The 22500-nt window shown below is 38.8% G+C and overlaps 1 protein-coding gene across 5 annotated transcripts in view; it reads left to right on the top strand.

The window, feature by feature from the left end:
* Positions 1-22500, top strand: part of LOC143033984 (uncharacterized) — a 326328-nt gene that overhangs the window by 154772 nt on the left and 149056 nt on the right. For all 5 annotated transcript variants that reach the window (XM_076199760.1, XM_076199764.1, XM_076199762.1 and 2 more), the window contains one exon: positions 21672-21778. In XM_076199760.1, the coding sequence (XP_076055875.1) occupies positions 21715-21778 (64 nt within the window). In that variant the 5' untranslated portion in view covers positions 21672-21714. The remainder of the gene's footprint in view (positions 1-21671; positions 21779-22500) is intronic.

The raw sequence follows: 22500 nt of genomic DNA on the forward strand, positions 1-22500 counted from the left end.
GTTACAACTTAGTTTCAAAAAATCCATATAAAGATTGCTTAGAATTGGAGAATTCGGATTACCCATTGCCATACCGAAATTCTGTAAATAATAGTTACCGTTAAACACAAAATGAGATTCCAAAACACACAATTTAATTAAATCAATAATGGTGGCAGTAGGCAGTGGTAAATCAAATTTCTCCAATTCTTCTTCAAGATACACTAATAAATCAAAAACCGGAACACGGGTGAATAACGAAGTGATATCATAACTAATAAGAGAAAAATCATAGTTAACATTAAGGTTATTAAGTTTGTTAACTAACTCTACATTGTTGTGTATGTGGCTGTGGGAAATTGTCCCTACTAGAGGGCTCAAAACGGACACAAGCCACTTGGACAAATTGTACCCAGCAGATCCTCGGGAACATGTAATGGGTCTCACAGGGTTGTTCGGTTTGTGAGTTTTAATCAACCCATACATGTATGGAAGTGATGGTGATTTCGAGGAGAGCTGCTTGATCAAAATGTCATGTCCTTTTAAAATGCTTTTTAACTTAGTGTTGAAATTCTTATTGACAACATCTAAAGGGTTTTTCTTTAATTTAGTGTACGTATTTTTGTCATCTAAGAGGTCATCCATTTTGTCAATATAATCCTTTTTGTTCATAATGACAACACTATTACTTTTATCAGCTTTAGTCACATGTAATTCATCATCCTTTTTCAATTTGTCGTAAGCCATGAGAAAACGTGTCTTGTGTCCGTTTTGAGCCCTCTAGTAGGGACAATTTCCCACAGCCACATACACAACAATGTAGAGTTAGTTAACAAACTTAATAACCTTAATGTTAACTATGATTTTTCTCTTATTAGTTATGATGTCACTTCGTTATTCACCTGTGTTCCAGTTTTTGATTTATTAGTGTATCTTGAAGAAGAATTGGAGAAATTTGATTTACCACTGCCTACTGCCACCATTATTGATTTAATTAAATTGTGTGTTTTGGAATCTCATTTTGTGTTTAACGGTAACTATTATTTACAGAATTTCGGTATGGCAATGGGTAATCCGATTTCTCCAATTCTTAGCAGTCTTTATATGGAATTTTTTGAAACAAAGTTGTTACCCAATATTCTCCCCCAAAATGTTACTTGGTTTAGGTACATTGATGATATTTTGTGCATTTGGCCTGTTAATGCTGACCCGTCAACTTTCTTGTCACAACTTAACGCCTTAGTCCCTTCAATCAATTTTACAAAATAACCAATTACCTTTCCTTGATGTATTGATATACAGAAACGAAAGGTCTTTCAAATTTGATGTTTATAGGAAACCTACTAATGTTCTTTCATATGTTCATTTTTATTCTTCTCATCATTACAGGACCAAAGCATCTGTGTTATCTTCAATGTACCTTCGTGCTTATCGGGTTTGTAGTCAGGAGTTTTTGGATGATGAATTCTCAAGAATAAATGACATAGCTTTAAAATTAAAGTATCCAAATCATCTAATTGAAATTTCTCAAAAAATGGCTAGAAAGTCTTATTTTGATGACAAAACTAAAGAAAAAATTTAATTCTAAAAATCTTCTCGTTCTTCCGTATCATGACAACTTCATTAAATTGCCGCATATTCTTAAGAATTTCAACATCCAAACCATTTTTAGGAACTCCAACACAGTCAAAAGTCTTTTGATTAAAAATTCCCCTGAAAATAAGGAAGGCTGTGTATATAAAATTCCATGTAAAGATTGCAACAAATGCTATATTGGTCAGACTGGAAAGGAATTAAATGTTAGAATAAAGCAACACAAATATAGCGTTAGAAGTGGTCAAACGTCCAACGCGTTATTTGTCCATCTTAGGGATTTTAACCATTGTATCAATTGGAATGAAGCTAAAGTAATTGTCAAAAGTAATTCTTATTTGAATAGAAACATCATAGAATCCAGTCTGATCAAGAATACATTTGTTAATAATTTAAATTTAAGTCAAGGATTATACAAATTGGATGAATTTATTATAACAAAAATTGTAAACCAAATGTCCGGACACTTGAGCCAATATGGCACTGGGAGAGATCCACCTTAACCTTCTGACTATATATACTTGTCTCTTTTATGTATCTATACCTTGAAAATGTCTGAATAGACGAAAGCGCTCGGTCTCATCTCTTTCATTTTCCCAGTGGTTTGTCTGCATATATATATATATATATATATATATATATATATATATATATATATACATATATATATATATACATATATATATATATATACATATATATATATATATATATATATATATACATATAAATACTATATATAAGAATAGCCACTGTTTTATGATATTTTTGGCAGTTTCTTTATCAACTACAGGAGTAACACCAAGCATTATATTTCTTCTTTGCTCTCCTTATATCTAAGCCTCTTTTCTGATATGTGGGATAATCTTGAAATAGTGCAATGGTCTCCTTGGGTGGCAACTTTCCTGGTTTTCTTAAACTTGGGTCTTCAGTCTTACTTCTCTCTGTTTCTCTGTTGCTCACCATTTCCACAGCAACAGCTGAATTATCACTGATTATAATTTTTTTTTTTTTTTTTTTTTTTTTTTTTTTTACAAAATTTGTATCAACAGATGTTAATGTTATTTTTCATCTTTGTTTAATTTCTTAAAGGAAATATTTGATTCACTTGGTATTTTGTCTGCATATACAAGATTTTTACTTGGCTTGGGTCATGGTTAGTTTTTAGTTTTTTTTTTTATAAAATCACATTAGGGATTGCAAGAAATGATCTCATTCAAATATTGTACTCCGCCATTTTGCAAATTTGTCTTGTATATTTTATTGAAATAATTTTTTTTGCTTCTTCTTTCAAATTTCTTGTTCTGAAGTTTTCAAAGATCCTGTGTCAGTTATTCTCTTATATAATTCATCCAACCAACGTTGTCTTTTATATTTTACTGAAACAATTTTCTTGCTTCTTTTATATTTCTTGTTCTGAAGTTTAAAAAAATCCTAAGTTATTCTCTTATATAATTCATCCAACCAACGTCTTCTTTTCGAACTCTTCAATGACGATGAAAATAAAAATGAAAAGTATTTTTTCCCAAACTTTTACGGCCTTCAGGGTAGCGTCTAGATCGTTCAGAAATCGATTTTGTCAAGACAACCTTTCCTCCTTATCCACCTCCTCCACCTCCTCCTCCTCCTCCTCCTCCTGCTTCTCCTCCTACGCGTCTCATTTCTATGCCTCCATTCCTGATGGCAAAAATAAAAGTCTGTGTTCATTAGCAAGTTCACTTTTTTTAAAAGAACAGACACGTTTTACGAATTATTTCTCTACTCTCCATCTCTCTTTTTCTTATTCTCATACGTTTGTATATAAGATTCCTTCTCTTCACACACACACACACACACACACACACACACACACACACACACACACACACACACACACACACACACACACACACACACACACACACACACACACACACACTCACACATTCGGTGGCGCGGTTGGTAGAGTCCCAGAGTGTCAGTACGGCGTTACCGGCGGTACCTGATTCAAATACTACTCAGGGCTGAAATTATTTCAGTATCGCTGCGCTTCGAGTCGTTACTCCAACTCTCGTGGGCGGGGAGTTGGGGGTGTGGGTACGTGTAAGGTCATAGCATTACCCATAGATCGGTTATACGAGCTCTGAGCTCTCTTCCGGGAGGGAAATAGCTGTCGATCACGAGTCCAAGACGTGATTCAAAGACCAAGGTGAATCACACACACACACACACACACACACACACACACACACACACACACACACACACACACACACACACACACACACACACACACACACACACACACACACACACACACACACACACGCACTATAACACTTCCCAACATATATTTGTCTTCCATTAAATCTACTCTTGTTATAATGGAGTGGAACAGTAGAGGCTGACGAGAAGATCAAACACACAAATAAACAGAAATATAAGAAACAAAATGAATTATTTGATTGAAATTGCTTTGACGACTGTTTCTGCTAACTCATCTACTACGGACGCGCTCCAACCGTTCTTATGTTTTACTGTCGACCCGTCTTCAGATCTTAATCTTCAGTTCCACAGGTGATTATTCCCTTTCCGCTTTGATCTTCTTCGCCTTTTATTACGCGTCTGTAGAGGGTCGCTTTCCTTGAAGTCTTCCTTTCCTAAACGATCAAATTCCTGTCTATCTCCAAATACCTGGTGACTTTAATCAGTTATGGTGTAGTTCCAGAAACAAAAGCGTCAAAACTTTTTCGTTGATGTCTTAGAATCCGATGGTATGGGTTATGATTTTTTTTTTTCTCTCCTGACGATGAATTCCATCCAGCTGGGGAAACTCAGTGAGATGAACTGTGTTCTTTTTGTCATTAGCCCCTTTGGCATGATAACGTGCCAAGAAGATACTTTTATAAGAAGTATCACACTATTAAACGGAGTTAAGATGTTCAGTTCCCTCGAATTCCCTCCTTACGGGTGGTATTTTTGCTCTTCATCTGGCCGCTCCAAGACATCTAATTGAACGTCTTGTCATCCACTTGGCATTGATAGAGTTACGGTTTTTCCTCGACCACTTGGATACGATAACGCCTACGAAGGCGTCATCAAGTGCGAGTGGGTATATGAGAATGATCCCAAAGTTGGCGTCTTGATTACATTTATTTTGTAGCTGTAGCTGAGTGATCCTCATATCTTGTGAACTGGCTTGATCATATTTTCTGTAGTTATTAACATTCAGAGTGGAAGAGAACGAGCAATAAAGCTGTAACTTTATATTTTATAATGCGAGTATTGTGATTCATCATCGAATCATCGTGCATCAGGCAGCTGTTGCTGCCCTCGAGATTTTGACTTATTGAAGAGGGTGGAATCTATTAATGAAAACCTCCCATATCTGGTGGTACTTTCCCTTTTAATGTGCCTGCCGTCGGGTTATTTGATTCAATTCTGTGGTACCTCCCCACGTCTTAAGCACGTCTTTGTTAGTGTCGTTGGGCAGGCGGTCACACGTCAACGTCTTGATCAACAACGTTATGTATTTTTCCTCACTATTTTCCCGATATTCATCTCGCACGTTCCGTTCTCAACGAATTCCTTCCTTCATGACTATCTTCGCCAGTTCCCTCTTCCTTTATCCTGGAAGTGCTTTCATCCCTTAAGCCCTCCACCTCATCTATTCCTTTCTATTTTCTAGTTCCCGCATCGACACCCCGACCTCCATCCAGTAGCCGAGCCCCCTTTTACTCCTCTACTTCCATCTCTATTCTCCAAATCTCCCACGCTTCCATAGTTTCTATCAAACTTCTGAGGCAACTTTAATAGATATTTCCTCTCGCCGAATAGCCCAGAGCATAAAACATCCCCTTTCTCATCTCCCTAAACGATCTCAGGACCTATCCAAAGGCTTGTGGCGGTTCTGAGTCGGCTTAGTATAGACGATTATGGTCCAACTGGGGTTTGGATGTACACAAGGAGTAAGGTTATACGGAGGGAGGATATGGTGTTCAACACTGTAGCAACTCACGATGGTAGAATGTAGATATTTCCAATGTTTATAAACTCCTAAGCTGTGACGTTATGACATACATTTGTGGTTCTGAGTCTCTCTTCAGTTGTATCAAACAGTTTGGACTTGGGCGAAGCTAACAAAACTTTCTACCCATTTTAGGCCACTGCAGTCTTTTTCTTTATGTATTTCTTAAAAGAAATCATCTTTTCCTTTTCATGCATTTGCCGATAATTGTCTGTGCCGTTCCGTTTCTGCTTTGTTTTTCTTTCAATCTTCCTTTAACGAGTCTTCTCCTTCTTCTGCATTTGCTTCCGAGGTTTCTCCATACGAACATGGCTCCACCATTTCGTTGCTGATTTTTTCCTCCCTCCCTTTCAGTCCTTTTCCCCTCTCTTCTGCCTTCGCCTCTGAGAAGGTTTTCGCAAAAACAGCGCCGTGAATTCGGGTCCCTTATTCTCGCATTAGCATCGGTCCCTCTTTCTCTTTGCTCACTTCATCATTCGCTCTTCAGCTGTCCTGTTTGTCTTCGTCCCAAGTGACGTCATTTTTCACGAGGCTCTTCTCTCGAGCGTACGCGACGTCGTTTTCTTTGCTCCCCTCCCGCGTTCTGCTTATGCTAACCGAGGCTCTGCCTATTTCGTCCACATTTTTCTGAGGTGGTGACACATTCTAATGTTGATTAATTAAATTTTCATTATCTAACAACAACTGTGTTCTTATAGTCTAACCCTATTTAATATTCTTAAACATTTTGATTTTTCGCTGTACAAACTATCTTGCCCCATCGTAATAAATTAATAGACGTGTAAACAAAGAAATTAACAAATGAATAAATATATCAACAAATAGATGAATAAAACAAATGAATAGGTAAGCAAATGGATAAATAGATAAATATACAGATAAATAGATGAATAAACAGATAAATGAACAAACAAGTAGCTAAACTGAAATAAATATATAGATGATGATAAATGTGTTTAATTGCTTCCTGTATATTAAGATTGTGTGCAAACTATACCCTAATCCATCCAATTAAGTGTAAATCTAGATTCCAAAGTTCGACGACAACTTAGAATTCTCCCCTCTCCTTCATCATATGAACCTATGATCTCTATATTGTGACTATATTTATCAAAAATGATTTCCGATGATTATAATCATATTGAAATAAGAAAATATTGAATTGAATCCTGTGTAGCATCATCCATTAGGAGGTGAACACATCGCAACAGTGAATAAACTTTGGAAAGCAGAGGTGCATAGTGTCTCGTTTGACGCGGTGAATCTGTTTATGGGTTTTGTTGTGGTTGATGCCACGCCGTTAGTAAACACGAATGTTAGCGTCGTTTCGAAAGGATGAATCAACGTAGCATAAATCACCTCAGTCCATTTCGACACACCAGAGTTGGAGAATTCATCGTTATGTATAAGGATAAACAGCTAAACAGATCAATGAACAAATAAATAAAGATAAATTTATATAAATGAATAGATAATGTTAAATATGTTTAACTCACGGCTTAGACTTAAATCGAAGGCAATCGTGATGCACTTGCCAGAAGAAAAAGCTTCTTACAACCACAAAAAAAATAAGATAAAACACACGAATCATGGATACGCATAATGATAAAAAGAGGCCCCTTGATCTGATACGTTTTCCTTAAATGCAGATACCATCAACGTAAGCGCGTCGTGAACTGACTGAAAATGTGGTTAATCTCTTCCTCCTCCTCCCCCATGTACTCGCCTCTTTTGTTTACATCCTGAGCGCCAACCTTACCCGCCAGTCGAGATCCTCCTCCTGCTTCTGTGTTTACATCTGATGCGATTGTTTACAAATACTTTCGTGTGTCCTGATACGATGGTCTACTGTCTCATATCACGCTGTGAGCAAACTACTCCCCTCTCGTTATTTCTCGTTTAGTTTCAATTGGTCAACAACAGCTTTTAATCCTTTTGAATCCATTTGTATACCTGTTTTGTCAGTTTCCTCCTTATCGCAAGGTCTTATCGTCTCTTCCCTTTCTTCATCTTCACTGACTCATCCTTCGTTCACCCTTCCCTCCCTCCCTCCCTCCCTCCTCCTCCCTCTCTCCCTTCCACTCCTCGTTCCACCTCTCCATTTAAGACGATGCTAATGGTATGCAAAGTGGAACGTTTTCTTTTTTTACTACCTACGCATCCCCACATGGAAACACACGCATCACACACACACACGTATCACACACACACGCGCGCACACACACACAAACACACACACTTGGTGGCGCGGTTGGTAGAGTCTCAGACTGTCAGCACGGGGGTGAAGGCGGTACCTGGTACGAATCCTGCCCAGGGCCGAAATTATTTCGGTATCGCTGCGCTTCGGGTCGTTACTCCGACTCTCGTGGGCGGGGAGTTGTGTGTGTGTGTGTGTGTATAAGGTCATAGCATTACCCATAGATCGGTCATAAGAGCTCTGAGCTCTCTTCCGAGAGAGAAATAGCTGTCGATCACGAGTCCAACACGTGATCCAAAAGACCAAGGTGAATACACACACACACACATTCTCTAATACACATACCACTGAATGATGTTCTTCATACAGGGATTCGTTTATTTTGTCTTAAACTCGTCTTATGAACACAAAATCCTTGGATCGATTCCAAACGACCGCCACCTGGCTCGTTGGGCAAACGTAGTGGTTCTGTCTGCAACCAATCATATCTTGATATGATCTTTTATATACATGAGTATCTTTTTAATTCCAGGTCAACTTCTAACAACTATCGGTAAATGTCATTTGCCCGGGGTACACAAGCACATAAAGCACAAATGACGGCTTTGGTGGGGGAAGGGAGGGAAGGGGAGGGAAGGGGAGAGGGAAGGGTTAATGTCTTTTTTTTTTCCTCAAGACATAGAACCTCAAGAAAACCTGACACAAACATGGCGGAGGTTGAGAAAAACAGTCTGGATCTGAGGTTACTTAACTCGAGTCTAAACTCACAAACAAATCCGAACTAGAATTAGAGTTTATCTTTCATAATCCATCTTCTATAAAGTCCATTGGATTGATCTTCTCGAGTTTACGTCTTGGACATGGCAAAGATACACAACAAAATCCTTTCGAGGAAGTATAGAAATAATCTTACCATGAAAGCACAGTTGGCTTCTGAACGGAATCGAGAAGACGGGGACTTGAGCACTTTGTTATCAATTTTACGGTTTGGATTTGTTTGTGAATCCGTCCCCCAGCGCGCCAAATTCGCCCTCAAGTGACGAATATGCAGAAACTGTTGGAGAACTGTTGGAGGAAGGAATAGAGCCTCATAAGTCAGCCGCTGGAGTTCGGAGGCGATAATTAGGCATTTGGTTTTGAAGCCCAGGCCTTTTGGGCCACCATTACCAACGTGATGGCGACAATTAGTCAAGAAGAGGGGAAGGAAGAGGGGAGGAGGGAAGAAGAGGGGAGGGGGGAAGAAGAGGGGAGGGGAGAGGGGAGGGGAGAAGAGGGGAGGGGAGAAGAGGGGAGGGGAGAAGAGGGGAGGGGAGAGGGGAGGGGAGTGGGGAGGGAGAAGAGAGGAAGAAGGGAAGAGAGGGAGAAGGGAAGAAGAGGAAAAGGGAGGACACGAAATGTGGAAGACAAAGGAGGCACGCGCTAAGGTAATGTGGTCTTTAAGCCCCAGAAAGGCGGAGAATAAACGGAATCGTTATTGCATATATGCACAGTCGCCCTAATAAGTGTTGTCACAGCACTTGGCTCCTGAAATTCAACGGCTCTCGTTCTTGGCACAACGTCCCCTTTGAGAGGAGTGACAATGCTTGGGGGAAACGTTCAAACTGGTGAGGTCCTTTTGGAATTTTGTTTTGGTTGACAGGCTATTTCATGCAGATGAGGAGTCAAAATTAGCCACACAAGAACATGAAATTACCTCCTACCATTTCTATCAGAAATAAATAAGTAAATAAATAGATAAATAAATAAATAAATAAAGATAAACAAATAAATAATAAGTAAATAATTATATAATAAATTGATAAAATAAATATATAAAAATAAATGAATAAATACATAAATAAATAGATAAATAAATAAATAATAAATAGATAATAAATACAATAAATACATAAAATAAATAAATAAATAGATAAATAAATAAATAAGCCACTTTGCAGTAAAGTAGAAAGACTGGTGCATAGGCTTGTGGATCTCGGGCTGGACTCGTGATTAACAGATGTTAACCTTCTGGATAAGAGCTCAGAGCTTAAGGATTGCGTGATATAGCAAACTAAAGAACACACACACACACACACACACACACACACACACACACACACACACACACACACACACACACACACACACACACACTCTCGTGTGGCAGTTAGTAAATTCCCGACTGCCACTACGGAGGTCCGGGTTCGAATCCCGCCCAGGGGTGAAATAATTTCAGTATCGCTGCGCTGTGGGTCGTTACTCCAACTCTCGTGGGCGGGGAGTTGGGTGTGTGTGTGTGCGTGTAAGGTCACAGCATTATCCATAGATCGGTCATATATGAGCTCTGAGCTCTCCTCCGGGAGGGAAATAACTGTCGATCACGAGTCCAACACGTGATCCAAAGACCATGGTGGTGGTGACGAATCACACACACACACACACACACACACACACACACACACACACACACACACACACACACACACACACACACACACACACACGTCACTACGGCGGTCCGGTTTCGAATCTTGCCCAGGGCTGAAATCATTTCAGTACCGCTGCGCTTCGAGTCGTTACTACAACTCTCGTGGGCGGGGAGTTGTGTGTGTGTGTGTGCGTGTAAGGTCACAGCATTACCCATAGATCGGTCATACGAGCTCTGAGCTCTCTTCCGGGAGAGAAATAGCTGTCGATCACGAGTCCAACACGTGATCCAAAGACCATGATGAATCACACACGCACATCTAGTTCAAGAGGATTAGTAACGGCTCGTGGTATCAGTGAAAAATATTGAAGCGGGAAATGCGACTCAATCCCGGGACCTCTGTGTGTGTGTGTGATTAACCATGGGCTTGGATCACGTGTCAGACTCGTGATCGACAGTTACTACACTCCCGGAAGAGAGCTCAGAGTTCATATATGAATATCTATGGGTAATGCTGTGACCTTACACACACACACACACACACACACACACACACACACACACACACACACACACACACACACACACACACACACACACACACACACACAACTCCTCGCCCACGACTCGCAGCGTAGCGATACTGAAATTATTTCAGTCATGGGCGGGTTTCGAACTCGGACCGCTGCCGTGGCGGTCGGGAACTCTACTACTGTGTGTGTGTGTGTGTGTGTGTGTGTGTGTGTGTGTGTGTGTGTGTGTGTGTGTGTGCGCGTGTGTGTGTATCACGGTTCATAGTTTCTCCTCTAACACAGATTTCGATTTCAGTGTTCGTTAGTGAGATGACAGAGAAGAGTGTTCCGAATTTTGCTTAATCCCTTGGGCACAAGGTCCTACAACAAAATCTATAAAACTGCCATAGCAGCGAGATAATTCCTCGAGATAAAATTGATACTTAATGGTTCGAGAAACTCATCGTGGCCAAAGACTAAAACCAGCAAAGACGTTCTTATAATGAAAAGTCAGAGAGTCGTTAAGTGTTTCCGTGGTGACGATTCTTTGGTTGCGCTGGTTTATAGGTGGAAAGTTTGCTTTCGTAATTTGATTCATTTCGTATCTATTAACATCAACTTTCCATATCTTTTGTCCACTTTCTATTTCATCGTGAGATAATTAAGGAAGCGGTCGCCTCATATCTTGATTAACCTTTCCGTGAATGAACGAAACATTTTGTTGCAGCCTCCACGATGACGAACGACATCCCATTTTCAATACGGGTTGACGTATACTTATACCCGTCCCATTTCCTTCCCCAGTGTGTTGGTATTCGTCCTTTTGTTTCCATTTGTGAACTCACTCGTCATTTACTTAATCAGACAACCAGAAGGTGTTGTAATTGGAGGTTGGGCTCGGTGGCGTGGTTGGGAGGCTACATTCTCTTTAACACCTCTGCTGTGTAGTTCTAGTCTTCCTCTGTCGAATAAGCTTATGTGTCGACAGTCAAAGGAAATGCGTTAGGTCACGAACGGCTCTGGAAGAATGGACTTAACGAAAGAATTAATCAACAATGACCCGTTTAATATTTTTACGATCCCAATGAGGAAATAACATTCCTGTACACGAAAGGATTCAAATTTGTTCGCGTCGATTTCTGGGGCTTCTAACCGTCTTGGATGAAAGTCGATACAGAAACGACTACGCGTTCCTCCGTTCTGGTAGTCTGGCCGCGTTGGCTCCAGGGACCCTAAACTCAAACATTGTCATACAACTGACATCAGAAAAAACAAAAAAAATCTTGGCAACGGTGGCTGCTTTAACGTCTAGACCTCACGAACGGAGACAATGTAGGATGCCAAGTACCTTTTGCGAAAAGAGACAATTTAAGAAGTTCATGTAATATGTATATATATGTATATATATATATATATATATATATATATTATATATATATATATATAAAAATATATATATTTATATAAATATATATATATATATAAATAAATATATATATGTATATATATAAATATATATATATATATATATATATATATATATATATATGTGACGGAACAGGTTGATTATATTTACTTATGTCGTAGCAATTGGTTTAGTAATTATATCTGGGGAAGATAACCATTACAAAAACGCCATGATTATAATGCTCAATTCAGACATTATCCCCACGGAGCAAAATCATAAATCACTTTAGCCTCACTACATTCAGGTCACCGTCCAGCACAGAAAAGAAAAAGAAAAAACTTCGCCAGACGTAACCATCATACTAAAGACACAGAAATATCTTAAACTGACCCAATCTAGCCACGCTCGGACAAAGATACAAATTTTCTTCCTTGAAGGACTCATGGGCCAAGCCGGTGGATGTTGCTGATTATCTGGAAATCGTGTGTCCTCTGCAGGGGGAATCCGGGGCAATAGATTGATGAATTAATTAATTGATTGAGGAATGTAACTGAGATTTCTTATAAATAGGCGCAATTCTTCAATAAATATACCGTACACACACACACACACACATACACACACACACACACACACACACACACACACACACACACACACACACACACACACACACATATATATATATATATATATAAATATATATATGCAATAAAAACACTAAGAGCGTGTGTTCTAAGATGCGTAAGTAACCACTAGGAAAAGTAAACTAACGAAGCAGAGCGCTTTCGTATAATTACATCTTCAGTGCAGATATATTATATATATATTACATATATATTATATATATACATATATATATATATATATATGTATATACACATATTATATATATACATATATATGCATACATATATGTATATACATACATATATATACATACATATATACATACATGTATACATACATACATGTATACATATATTTATATATATATATTATATATATATATATATATATATATATATATGTTGTTTGTCCTTTGCAAGCATAAACGACCACGACTTTTGGTAAAACAAAAATGTACTGATATTTATGTACACGAATCACCACTAGGTATTGTGTGGGGAAGATGACTGACAAATCCGATCATCGCCTTGAATAGTCAATTGCATTGTGGGCAGGTGACTGCGTGGTTTAACAATCAGTCTGGGAGGTAGAAGAGGAGGTACTGACTGTTTTTCCTCCGCTTTCGTTTCTGCTGTTCTTCGTCCACACGCCTCGTTTCGTAGCCCGACACCGTGGTGGTCACTGAGGTGCGTCGTAGCTTCCTCCCAGGACTCGACGCTGATGTTTCAGCGCTTTAGGCAAGACTTCAATGTGTCCTTGAAGCGCTTTCGTTAAACCACCGTGGGAGCGCTTTCCTGCTTTCAAATTGAACGTCTTCGGCAAGCGCTCATCGGGCATGCGACACACATTGGCTAGAACACCTGAATTGAGAAAGCGTCAGCAAGAAGTAAATGGTAACCGTTTCTGCTCCCCTAAGGCACGTCGGGGAAAATCTTTCTGAGGCATCTCATGTGGAAAGACGTATATATATATATATATATATATATATATATATATATATATATATATATATATATATATAGATATATAATACATACATATATATATATATGCATACACATATACGAACACACACACGCGCGCGCGTGGGCGCGCACACGAACATGCAATCAATTTCAATGTAAATTTAGGCCGATAGAAACCGCTGGCAAACGCATCCGCGTGCGTTCTGCGTGCTTGCGTGTGTGTGTGTGTGTGTGTGTGTGTGTGTGTGTGTGTGTGTGTGTGTGTGTGTGTGTGTGTGAGCATCTGTATGCATGCATGCTAACTGACAGCCTCAACCCTTTCAACCAAAGGCTTGTTCCTCGATAACCACATCACCGCATCACGCCATCACTAAACTACTCCAGTCGACACCTTCCGAGGAGCCTTTGATTCAGGAAGAGTCTGAGGTGGAAGGAGGTGGAGAGAGAGTCAGCCGTGGTGTGGATTGTGGATCGGCGCTGTCTCTGGCACCTCGGCAGGGCGGCTGGTGCCACCTTGGCTCGATGCCACGCTGGTATTGGATTCTTACAATGCGATTATCTTATCGCATTTGTGCTTTGTGATGAGTAGGACCTGCGCTTCGTTCTTTGGTAACTGCGTCTATATATATATATATATAGATATATATATATATATATATATATATATATATATATATATATAAAGTCCATCAAGTATGGCCAAGAAAGTTTAGTCGTGTTATGTATACATACATACATATTATATACATATATATATATATATATATATATATATATATATAAAAGATTCATCAAGTATGGTCAAGAAAGTTCAGCCGTGTTACAACACGTATACAAATTAAATCACCGGATGTACTGGAAAAAATCCGATCTTATTTATAAATCTGGGTGTGGGTTCAGAAGGAATATGGTAGAATCCTCTTTAATTGAACATCTGCCCATGATGAATATTTCCAACGGTCAATGAACCCCAGACATTATATCAGGATTATTCATCACCAAACATATATATATGTTTGTGTATGTGTGTGTATACACACGCATATATATATATATATATATATATATGTGTGTGTGTGTGTGTGTGTGTGTGTGTGTGTGTGTGTGTGTGTGTGTGTGTGTGTGTGTGTGTGTGTACATGTGTGAGAGTTTCCTTGTGCCTGGAAATAGGAGTCATCTTAACTCTTTTATTTTCAAAGTTTCTCGGCGCCAACGTAAAAGCAGATGAAAGGCAAGAAACGTCCCACACTCTTTATATTAAACGCTCGCAAGGCCTGAGTGCGGCACGAACTCTTAATCGCCTCGATAGCAGTCGCTGTGTCTCATTTTTTCCCGGTTGCCGCAGTGTTTTACTTTGACGTACGGGGATACCCGTGTATATCATTTCGTAATTCTTAGCTCAGCTGAGTGAAATTTTGTGGCGTTATTTAGAAAAAAAAAAGTGAAAATATACTCCCTAGAAACCTCTTCTCAGGGGCTATCACACTGGGATATTTTTCCGCCAACCTCCAATTAATCGGCGGTACTGCCCATCTCCAGAGTTTTTTTTTCAGTCGGAAATCACAATGGGAGACTATTTTGTTTCCTCAACAATTGAATTAAAATGTCATTTGATGTACTGGAGGAAAGTTATTTTCCTTCAGCACATCAGATTGCTTTCCGAATGCTGCGAGCTGCAACTTTGCTCCAACAGTCGGATGTAAAAAAAAAAAAAAAAAAAGAGTAATACCGCCTTTAGAATGTTAAACCCGATTTCCGTTAATCCATTCGTTACTGACATATGCAGAAGTCTGAATACTCTTCACAGCGTTGAAAGCCACCACCTGTGCCCTTTGTGCTTGGACAGCAAGGATGTAGGAAGTCACTAGAAGGATGCGAACCTACGCTCACGTACTGTGACTTGGGAGGGAAACCAACGCGCCACAAAGTACTCAGTCTTCTAACTGTGTATCGTCAAGCTTATTTTACAAAGGATTGCAAGTGAGGATCATGCAGACGGGAGACCTTTTGGTCCATAACTAGGTCGGATGCTATTTTATTTAACCCTACGTTGTGCCTGGACGTGAACCCTGATCACATCTTCCGAATTATTAATTTATGTGACACTCGATCTGATGTGACCAAAGAATTTAATATTACATGATAATGTGATAAACGCGTTTATGGGTACCACGGTCTGTTGACGTCACAATTCACGCATGCGCACTAAAGCGCTTCCTTGAGCAGCCCGCGTTTAGACAATGAATAATTTAAATCCTCTCCTGTTCTTTGGCAAGAGGGCGAGGTTTATTGTTTACTGAAAGGTCAGCGGGAATTGACTGAATCTTCACCTGAAGGATTCCGGATTCTTAAAGTTAACTAATCTTCTCTTAACAATTCAACTGCTTCAGCACTCACTATATGGATCACTGAATTGACAATCAATCGTGGTACTTCAACATCGTTGAAGTGTGTGTGTGTATGTGTGTGTGTGTGTGTGTGTGTGTGTGTGTGTGTGTGTGTGTGTGTGTGTGTGTGTGTGTGTGTGTGTGTGTGTGTGTGTGTGTGTGTGTGTGTGTGTGTGTGTGTGTGTGTGTGTCTATGTGTTTTGTGTATGTATGTATGTGTGTGTGTGTGTGTGTGTGTGTGTGTGTGAGTGAGTGAGTGAGTGAGTGAGTGAGTGAGTGTGTGTGTGTGTGTGTGTGTGTGTGTGTGTGTGTGTGTGTGAGTGAGTGAGTGAGTGAGTGAGTGAGTGAGTGAGTGTGTGTGTGTGTGTGTGTGTGTGTGTGTGTGTGTGTGTGTGTGTGTGTGTGTGTGTGTGTGTGTGTGTGTGTGTGTGTGTGTGTGTGTGTGTGTGCGAGTTTATGTACGCGCAGTATTACAATATATTTGCAAGGTCGTTCCGTGGGATTATGGGCGGAAAAGGATTCCCCTCAAAGTTTTCGTGAAAAGCCAAAAGTCACTCCACCCCCCCCCACAAAAAAAAAAAAAAAAAAAAATCGAATGAACACAAGTCTGCACAGAGCCCATTTAAAAGGGAATTTTAAAGTCTGGTTAAAATTTGCGAGACAAAGTGAAATACAGGACATAGTTTAGCCTCCTGCACTTCCTCCAGTCGGGGCACAAGAATAGGCGTCTAATAAAGGGCACAATAAAGAATATGATGAAGGGAGCGAGTAACTCCCACTACTGGTTTTCTCAAACGGAAAAGAAAAATAGAAAACAAGAAAGACAATAAGAAAAAGGACGGAAAGAAAGAAGCAGTAGAAGGCGGAAGAAGAATATTAACACACAAACACACACACACACACACACACACACACACACACACACACACACACACACACACACACACACACACACACACATCTCGATGATGTGGAGGTGATCTAATAGAAGTATTCAAGTGGGTCAAGGGTTTTAACAAGGGTGAAGTAGGCAAGGTCATCATATTAAGACAAGTGTCGCAGTAATGGGTTTAAATGGAAAGCATTTAGGTTTAAGTATATAAAGGCAAGAACTGGTTTACTAACAGATAATTCCGCCCAGCGCTGAAATAATTTCAATATCGCTGAGCTGCGAGTCGTTACTCCAACTCTCGTGGGCGGGGTGTTGGGTGTGTGTGTGTGCGTGTGAGGTCACAGCATTACTCATAGATTGGTCATATATAAGCTATGAGCTCTCTTCTGGGAGGGTAATAGCTGTCTATCACGAGTCCAACACGTGGTCCAAGACCATGGTGAATCACACGCACACACACACACACACACACACACACACACACACACACACACACACACACACACACACACACACACACACATGTACATACACACACACCGCGGAAAAGCCAGAGTTTTGTTAACATGGAACCATCCCTGTGCAAACACAATTTGAATGAAATACTACATTGCTTGACTTCAGCGAGTGCATGAACGGATGAATACGAATACGTACCTGGCCTGACCTGACCTAACCTGACCTGGTGGGTCATGCCGTCGTTAATTGAACTGTCAGACAACCAACAGAGGTATTGAGTATTTGACCTTTTTGCTTGGGCGATCCAGGTCATAGGTTTTCGTCTTTTTAAATCCAGTGGATTTAGGTACTCCCGTTTCGTCATTTTACCACGGTGGTATAGTTTGCGATTTATATTCTGGCTAACGTCAGCTACTTTATTTTTTATTTTATTACTATTATTACTATTATTATTATTATTATTATTATTATTATTATTATTATTATTATTATTATTTTTTTTTTTTTTTTTTTTTTTTTTTTTTTTTTTTTGCTAACGTCAACTGTGATTGTTCTATTCTGTTTTGGCGCAAATAAAATCTCTTGACGTGAGAAAATAAATGAATTATTTTCCCATGTTCTATTTGTTCAGCAAAAATCATATCGAGGTTTACCAATTCTGCATTAACGATAACCGTCGCATGATACAGAAACTGTCTCAAAGTGACATTGAAATGATTCTGAAAGAAAAAAAAAATGAGTAACTCACGATGTGACTTTTATTACTTTAAAAAAAAGAGAAAAAAGAAAAAAGAAAACTACCATAAGCCATGTTGCTTTAAGTTCAGAACCACGGGTTTCCCCAACTGAAAATTATGATAAAGAGACAAAGGTTAATAATTACAGCTGAAGATTGTTAATGAAAGACTTTTCCATTATAGTTTTATTTAGGTTTAGGAATGATTTTTAATTTATGTTTTTCTTTTTTATTCTTCATGAAGACTTTTATGAATTACTTTCCCCCTACGCACCCAATAAAGCTGTAATAGTTAAAACAATTAAATTCTTTTTAAATGGTTTACTGAGAAACCTGTTACTATGACAAGAAAAAAAAAGTAGGGATTGTATCATTGAAATAAATAAATGAGAATAAAGACTGCCATATATATGCAAAAGGAAAATGCGATCCATATACAGTACAAACGAGATCCATACAAAGTGATGCTTTTACTTGTATTTTTCTTTTTGTTAAACTAATTCATGCCATTTCATCAAGAGTGAATAGATTTCAGCTTAAACTGATTTTTCCTCTTCGCGCTGGGTTGTACTGCTTCTGTTAAGTCAGACTGCCACTGAGTGAGTGAGTTTGAGCGTCGTTACTTGTGGCGGAAGTCGAAATGACAAACTCGCCACCAGCGAGTTGGACCAAGGGCATGTTTCATTAATTCCCACGATACAAAGTCCTCTGTAAGGGGCACCGTCCTAGTCTCTTGGCAGGGGGAAGTTCGCTAAGTTAAATTGAATCATAATGGGATTCAGGAACATTATGTTTGGAAGAACAACTTGTTAGTTCCAGGTCTCTCTATACCAGTATTTCTCGACCTTTTCTTCAGGCGACCCCAGTATGATCCTTATAAGACAGAGTTAACATCATTGAATTTTATCATAGCAAAAGTAATTTAAAAAATTAGCATACAAGATGTCTTGGCGACTCAAGGAAAAACGCTTGGCGACCCAACTTGGGGTCGCGTCCCCAGGGTTGGAAAACAGTGCTGTATACGAAAGATCGATATAGCAACCGTTGTCTTAGACCAGTGATTTTTCACTGTGAGACCCATTTTCTTAGTGGTTGAGGGTTTCCGTTTTCCGTTTTCTTTTGAAGTTCTAGATGGCCGCTGGTGGCGTAATGGGAAGCCTACTGGTCCCGCATTTGCTCAGTCGTGGGTTCGAATCCCGCACTTCTCTCCGATTCCGAGCAGTGACTGTCACCTGCTCCTGTAGTTCAAGGGTTTTGGCCACAGCTAGGCGCCTCCTGGCGTATGGTCCTCGCCTTGTCCGAAAGACGTATTTGTCCCTTAATGTTACAATGTACGTACTTTAACCGTCAACATAGACAAACTGTATTGGATACGACCTCATCATTTCCAATGATAAAATGTTCTTCTTACAGAGTCTGTGTAGAAAAATGGGCTTAGTTTGTAAAGTGAGAAAAAAAAATGAAAATAAGTTCCCTCACTTCAAGTAACTTTATGATTAGATGAGAAAGGCGATTAGATTATCGTAATTTCATCGTAATCGCCACATGGAGACATCTCTCTGTTTCCAAATGCATTCCACCTGTCCGGAATCCATTTCGGCGACTCTCTTCTGACAGCAAAGCTTTAATGGAAGGATTAATATCCTACCAAAAGAATGAGGACTAAAGGAGAGTGCAAAGTAGTCAAATATTTCATTTTGTTCATGCAACATCGGATTCTCTTTTTTTCCACATATGCCTGCTTTGAAAAATATCGGTTTCCGATTAGGTGCAGATATTTCTTGACTTTGAGGTGAACGAAGCTCACATATTAATAAACGATAATTTCGATTAGTATCTAAACGGATACCCGTTTTGCTATTTTCTTTTTCTGTGTCGTCCATCTTTTTTTTTTTTTTTTTTGTAAAGACTATATCGATCACCCCTTTTGTTTCAGCTTCAGCATTCATTCCTTTGTGATCGATCACCTTATGGGATTTTTTCCTTCAAGAGTCAACAGATAACTTTTTCTTTTCTAAAATCTACCTGCTCATAGTTCCTCGTTGAATGTTGGCCTTTATTTCTTTTAACTTCTTTCGTACTAGTTCAAAATTAGATTGATTTTCTTATCGTTCATAAATAAAGAAATTTTTTTTTTTATTTATATATGTATATTGTTTTAATTCTAGAATAGTCAATAATTGCTTTTTGATACTTTTTATGCATTTGATCACTCATATGGCTACATCTTCTTCAGTGTCGTGTGTTTCACTGTTATTATGATATTCATATCTTTTGTTGTAAGGATACTGTTTCACTGGTTAGGACTCAGAGATATGTTTCATATGAACTTATGAATTCTTTATCACATACATAAATATACATATACATATGTACATATACATTACCTATTTTCATAAACGCGTGCGCGCGCACACACACACACACACACACACACACACACACACACACACACACACACACACACACACACACACACACACACACACACACTCACATGTTTATGTATGTGAGCGTGCGCGTGTGTGTGCGTGTGTATGTATGTGTGTATAAATACCTAAGGTTGAGTTAAAAGGGAAAATAGTTAATAGTGACAAACATTTTTTTTTTACAAATATAATGTTTTTTTTTTCTTTTTTTAGAAAATTTCATAAAGGTCATTAACAGCTTCATAGTGAAAATAGCATTGTATTTAATGCTTTTATGAGCAAATTTTGTGAGTATTTGAAACAGCCTTAAGATATCCTTGTATGTGAATAGAATCACCAGAGACGGTGATGTTGATTAAATAATTCCGACTGTCGTCCCCGGATTCGAACCGGGCTCGTGAAATCTCACTGCCATCGCCTTACCGACTGAGCTACTGACCCTATAAAATTCTCCAACCTGGAAGTTAATCTACTTCCCGAGGAACTAAGTCGACTGCTAACTGCCGTCCGTACTTATTATTTTACAGAGAACCAGGGCAACTTAGCTAGTGGTTAGACTGGTACGTTTCCTTGATGAACTTATCGTTGTTGTCATACCTGATCAACATCACCGTCACTAGTGATTCTATTCAGATATGACAACGACGATAAGTCCATCAAGGAAACGTACCAGTCTAACCACTAGTTAAGTTGCCCTGGTTCTCTGTAAAATAATAAGTACAGACGGCAGTTAGCAGTCGACTTAGTTCCTCGGGAAGTAGATTAACTTCCATGTTGGAGAATTTTGTAGGGTCAGTAGCTCAGTCGGTAAGGCGATGGCAGTGAAATTTCACGAACCCGGTTCGAATCCGGAAACGACATTCGGAATTATTTGATATCCTTGTATATGTAATCTTCCTCAACAAGCTCTTATAATTACATAAAGTCTAATTCATCTTATGCTAAATATAATTGTTACTACCAAGGTTTTGTAAAATAGAGTACGTATGAGAGAAATATATTGAGTTATAATTATGTCATTAAGTATTCATGGAGTAATCAACGTTTAAATTTTATGTTCTTGTTTTTCAGAGTCTTCTGAAAAGACTGAGGATTAAAAATACAACTTGCCGTGATGACGTCACCGTATTTTCCACAAATGAAAATTCTGTGGTTTTTACTTCTTCTTCTCTTGCCAGGTAATTATGCATTGGATATACTTTTACATATGTGAAGAGTGAAAGTATTTGTATCCTTTCCAGGTAGTTTCTTGTTTCCTTCTCTATTTTCGTGGTGAGAAATAGAGGGTATTACTGTAATCCCCTCAACTTTGATATGGTACAATAGAAGTATATACGTTATTGATACATATACAAAACAAACTTACACGCACACACAAGCACACACACACATACACACAAACACGCACATATAAAGACACACACACAATCTCTCTCTCTCTCTCTCTCTCTCTCTCTCTCTCTATATATATATATATATATATATATATATATATATATGTATGTATACATGTGTGTGTGTGTGTGTGTGTGTGTGTGTGTGTGTGTGTGTGTGTGTGTGTGTGTGTGTGTGTGTGTGTTTGTGTGTGTATTTTATATATATATATATATATATATATATATATATATATATTTGTGTGTGTGTGTGTGTGTGTGTGTGTGTGTGTGTGTGTGTGTGTGTGTGTGTGTGTATTTTACAATCCTTTAAGTATGGATATGTATACCTTCCTATGTAACAAGTCGGTATTTTGTCCTTTAGTATGCCTTCGGGTAAGTAGTATTTTACTCATTATTTAGTTACTATAATATAAAGTTCTACACTCTATTTCAATTAGTTTCTGCGCTTAAATTACATCAAGTGGCATCCTTTTTTTTTTAGTAAAAATGAAGATGAAATACAT

The sequence above is a fragment of the Oratosquilla oratoria genome, chromosome 16 (assembly GCF_046742065.1).
Source record: "Oratosquilla oratoria isolate Oo_2021 chromosome 16, ASM4674206v1, whole genome shotgun sequence".
NCBI classification, from domain to species: domain Eukaryota; kingdom Metazoa; phylum Arthropoda; class Malacostraca; order Stomatopoda; family Squillidae; genus Oratosquilla; species Oratosquilla oratoria.